The sequence below is a fragment of the Centrocercus urophasianus genome, unplaced genomic scaffold (assembly GCF_019232065.1).
Source record: "Centrocercus urophasianus isolate 14NV4802_14NV808 unplaced genomic scaffold, USGS_Curo_1.0 seq_42, whole genome shotgun sequence".
NCBI lineage: Eukaryota > Metazoa > Chordata > Aves > Galliformes > Phasianidae > Centrocercus > Centrocercus urophasianus.
In genome coordinates, this window is record NW_024885000.1 from 3,730,126 (window position 1) to 3,734,228 (window position 4,103).

The 4,103-nt window shown below is 51.3% G+C and overlaps 1 protein-coding gene across 2 annotated transcripts; it reads right to left on the bottom strand.

The window, feature by feature from the left end:
* Window positions 1-1,080: 1,080 nt before the first annotated feature.
* Window positions 1,081-3,511, bottom strand: LOC122168410 (integumentary mucin C.1-like). Of its 2 annotated transcripts, none has more exons than XM_042833730.1 (2): window positions 2,860-3,511; window positions 1,081-2,471 (listed from the first exon to the last, which is right to left on the bottom strand). In XM_042833730.1, the coding sequence occupies exons 1-2, from the start codon at window positions 3,440-3,442 to the stop codon at window positions 2,332-2,334; spliced, it is 723 nt and encodes a 240-aa protein (XP_042689664.1). In that variant the 5' UTR covers window positions 3,443-3,511; the 3' UTR covers window positions 1,081-2,331. The 2 variants fall into 2 exon arrangements, with proteins under 2 accessions (XP_042689664.1, XP_042689663.1); XM_042833729.1 differs by having other exon boundaries at window positions 1,081-2,474.
* Window positions 3,512-4,103: the final 592 nt, after the last annotated feature.

Sequence of the window (4,103 nt, forward strand, 5' to 3'; positions counted from 1 at the left end):
AGCCCTGAAGTGCCATCCCAGCTCTGTCCCTGCTTTAGCCCTGGTAGGACTGCAGGCCCTTGCAACAGGTGAACAACAGCCGCTCTGGCTGTACTTCTGTCACTTGTCAGCAGCTCCATGCTGGGTGCTTTTCCCCTTGCAGCTTGCAGGAGCTCAGCCATGCAACAACCCTTCTGAGAAATTATTTTAAAATCTGATTCTTAACTACACCTGATGCTTATGATTAAACGGAGCGCTGTACAGTGAGGTCAGTGCTGCTCACTGCTCCGCAGTGACTGTCCCACTGCCATCTGCTGGTCACCATTCAGCAGGGTTAGCAGTGACCGTGACCTAAAAACACCCCACAGGCAGCTGCTTCCTATCAGGGAGCCGTGCTGCTGTGCTCCTGCAGCAGAACCGCAGGGAGAGGGGAAGCACAGAGCAGCCTCAAAGCAACAAGCAAAGGTCCAACGTCAGCATCATTCCTGTGCTGTGGGTTCACCCCTTGCAGTGCTGGTGCTGTGATGTTCAGTGGGGAAGGGACAGGGGAGGACACTGCTTTTAGCTTCTTCCATTGCCGCACAGATGAGGACGTGCTGGGGTGGGAGGAGGCTGCTCAGCCTCGTAGCAGGGAACCAGAAGCACTCCAGCATTAATTTCATCTTGGTTTCTTTTTGCTCTGAGCTCCCTTCATCTTGCTTTCCTTGCCCACAAATTCCTGCTGGAGACACATTTTTGCTCAGCACTCAGCTGATGGAATATTCCCTACAAATAACAGGGAATAGGGATTCTCTATTCCCTATCGTGCTGAACGTCCTCCTCCTCCTGCTTTTAATTGGGCTAAAAACATAAATCACAGAATCATGGCTTAGGTTGGAGGGGACCTTAAAGATCATTGAGTTCCAGAAGATAAAAAAGCTGCAATCCTGCAGAACCCAGCACCCATTGCTGTCAAGAAGCCAAAAAACAATAACAACATTCAGCACTTGGAAGGAGCCAGGGTGATTTGCAGCCATTCTACTTAAATGCACAACCAGGATTGTTTTTCAGATACAAGCCGACTTCTGGAGATCCCCAAAAGAAACCATGTGCCCCACAGCAGACTTTCAGAACAGGATTTATTCAGTGCATGCTCTGGAGATGCACAGCACACAGCATCAGGAGGAGGACTCAGACATTGGACTTATCTCCACCTCATCTGTTTAATAAACCAAAGAATGCAGCAACCAGAGAAGAACTCGATCTCCTCGTCCCTTCTGCTGGGCTGCAAAACTTGCCCCACATTTAACACCCCCTGCTGGGAATCTTCAGGTGAACAGAGCAGAAACATGGAGGAATACAACACACAGTGCTCCAGAGAATGAAAGCCATCCTGCAACAAGTCCTGGAAGCACCGGTACCCTCTAACGTCATTCACTTGGCTCTCTCAAGCTGAAACTGCACCAGCAGACCTGATTATTTTTCCTCCTGGACCCACATATATACATCCACCAGGATCTGGATCTAACTGCAAATACGTCGTACACTTAAGTTCTGCAAAGAGGGAAGCCGTGCAGAAGAAAGGAGCAGTAACTCCTCTCCTGTGCTGGAGGTTTTTCTTCTGTGCAGGCACACACGTGCAGGCACACGCGTCCAATAAAGGCATGGCAACGGAGTAACTGTTGGAGCAGAAGTGAGGAAGGAGGTAAAGACTGCAGAGGGATGGCAGGAGAAGGAGTATGTCTAGACACTGGCCATAGCTCTACCCAGAAGTAGGAAACACAAACCTCTTCTGTGGACAAAAATGCCATTTTTGGACAAGGAAGGAAGAGGTGACACTTCTCCAAAACTGAGACAAACAGACACACGAGGAGAGAAAGAGAGCATTTCTGGTAGAAATCCATCCTGATACACAGACATCAGACGCAATGATCGTGTCTTGCCTCCAAACAAATACCAAAGCCAACCTCCATGTCCCATTGCCACTTGGGTTTCCAGGGCATTCTGGTTTCCCCAGGACGTGGTGCAGCAGGACCTGCCGGCCACACAGGGCAACGAGAGCTTATCGTCTGCTATTGGAAACAGAGCAGAAGCCCAGGCTGGCTGGGAAGAAGGGAGAAGTATTGGTACCCAAGTTCACTAGTGTGATGGCAGACACCCTTCTGCCCCTGGGCTGTCTCAGGAAGGGCACTGAGTGCCCATGTGATGGCCAGTAGCCCTCGGCACAGCAGGGCTGGAGCGGGTGAGCCAGAGGAAGAAGAGAGTGAGTCAACCTGAACTGCCCGTGGTGTCTCCCAAGCCTACCAGGGTGGTGGGACAACCATGCTGAAGAAAGCCTTGGCGACCGGTGCAGGGACAGCTGAGAAAGTCTGTTCAAAGCAGAAGGCCCACCAGGATGACACAGGGCAGGAGGAGGAGCAAAAGGCCCCTGTGGGTGCTGGGAGCTCCAGCTGTGGGCTGCTGCTTGCCTTCATGGTCTGAGTTTGTCTCCAGCTCTTCAGCATTCGAGGCATCTGCTGGCAGAAAAGAAAAAAACAGCACAGAGTTAGAGGGGAAGACGTGAGCAAAAGAGAAACTCCCATTCATGCAGGGATCTGTCAGGGATGTGCGCGACGACACCACGAGGTGCAAGGCAGCAGCACACAGATCCAACGGAGACACGGCACAGCCGGTGGGTGTTAGTGAGGAGCAGGCTGTAAACAAATCCATGCTTCACAAACCAGGCATCCAAACAGACCCTTTAAGCGTTAGGGGAAAGAGTGAGGAAAAGGGTTGTTGCCACATCAAAGACGAGGATCCAAAGGACCAGTGTGATACTGGCTCCTCCCAAGTGTGCTCCATGCTTGGGGATCACTCAACGTCTGCATGTCCATGCCAGGTCAGACTCCACAATTACCTTACCTGAGAGGGAGGTCTGGAAAGCAGGGCTCTGCCCCTTTTCTTTGGAAGATGACGTTAAACGCATGAAGATGGGTTCTTCAGGGCTGGAGACCACTGACTTTGAGGAGGTTATGAGCTCAGCTTTATTGAAACCTAACTTGATCTCTGGAATAATCTGGCTGGGGGATGGAGTTGGACTGGAAAAGAAGGCTGATTTCTCTCTCTCATCCTCTTTCACACCATTATTTGTATCTGGGACTGATTTGGGACTGATGGCTGTGCCCATACTTTCTAATAAGTCTGGATTTTCTGTAGCTAAGGAGGCAACAGGCTCTTCAGTATCTAACTCTGCTTCTGGAGATGCTCTATAATCCAAGTCTAAAGTGGGCTCAAAGGAAAGTGTTAACCCAGTTGTTGCAATATAATCGGGACTTTCAGTTTTGGTGTGTTCTGTCTTTGTTGTGGTGGTGGATTCTGGCTTTGCTGATGTTACAGCAGTGGATGTTGGCTTGGCTGTAGTGGTGGTAAATGTTGGTGTGGTGGATGTTGGCTTGGCTGTAACAGGTTTTGGCTTTACTGTAGTGGTGGCTGTGAGCTTTGGCATAGTGGGTGTTGGCTTGGTTGTAGAGGTGGTTGGTTTTGGCGTGGTTGGTGTTGGCTTGGTTGTAGTGGTGGTTGGTTTTGGCGTGGTTGGTGTTGTAGTGGTGGTTGGTTTTGGTGTGGTTGGTGTTGGCTTGGTTGTAGTGGTGGTTGGTTTTGGCGTGGTGATTGCAGGCGTTGTTGTGGTGGGTGCTGGCTTGATTGTAGTGGTTGTTGTGGGTTCTGGCACAGTGGTGGTGGGTTCTGGTGTGGCGGGTGCTGGCTTGGCTGCAGTGGGGGTTGTGGGTTTTGGCATAGTAGGTGCTGACTTGGTTGTAGTGGTTGTGGGTTCTGGTGTAGTGGATGCTGGCTTGGCCATAGTGGTGGTTGTGGTGGTGGTTGTTGTGGGTTCTGGTGTGGTGGTTGTTGGTTTTGGTGTGCTGGGTGCTGGCTTGGCTGTAGTGGTGGTTGTGGTGGGTTTTGCTGTGGTGGTGGTGGGTTCTGGTGTGGTGGTTGCTGGTTTTGGTGTGGTGGGTGCTGGTTTTGGTGTGGTGGGTGCTGGCTTTGGTGTGGTGGGTGCCGGTTTGGCCGTAGTGCTGGTTGTAGTGGTGGTTGTTGTGGGTTCTGGTGTGGTGGTCGTTAGTTTTGGTGTGGTGGGTGCTGGCTTGGCCGTAGTGCTGGTTGTG

Bases quoted from the DNA above. Each gene is read 5' to 3' on its own strand.
- LOC122168410 (XM_042833729.1), bottom strand. From the start codon at position 3,442: ATGCCAAAGCTCACAGCCACCACTACAGTAAAGCCAAAACCTGTTACA. The intron at 2,475-2,859 runs GTAAGGTAATTG...CTTTTCTGCCAG, and splicing joins TTTCCAGACCTCCCTCTCAG to CAGATGCCTCGAATGCTGAA.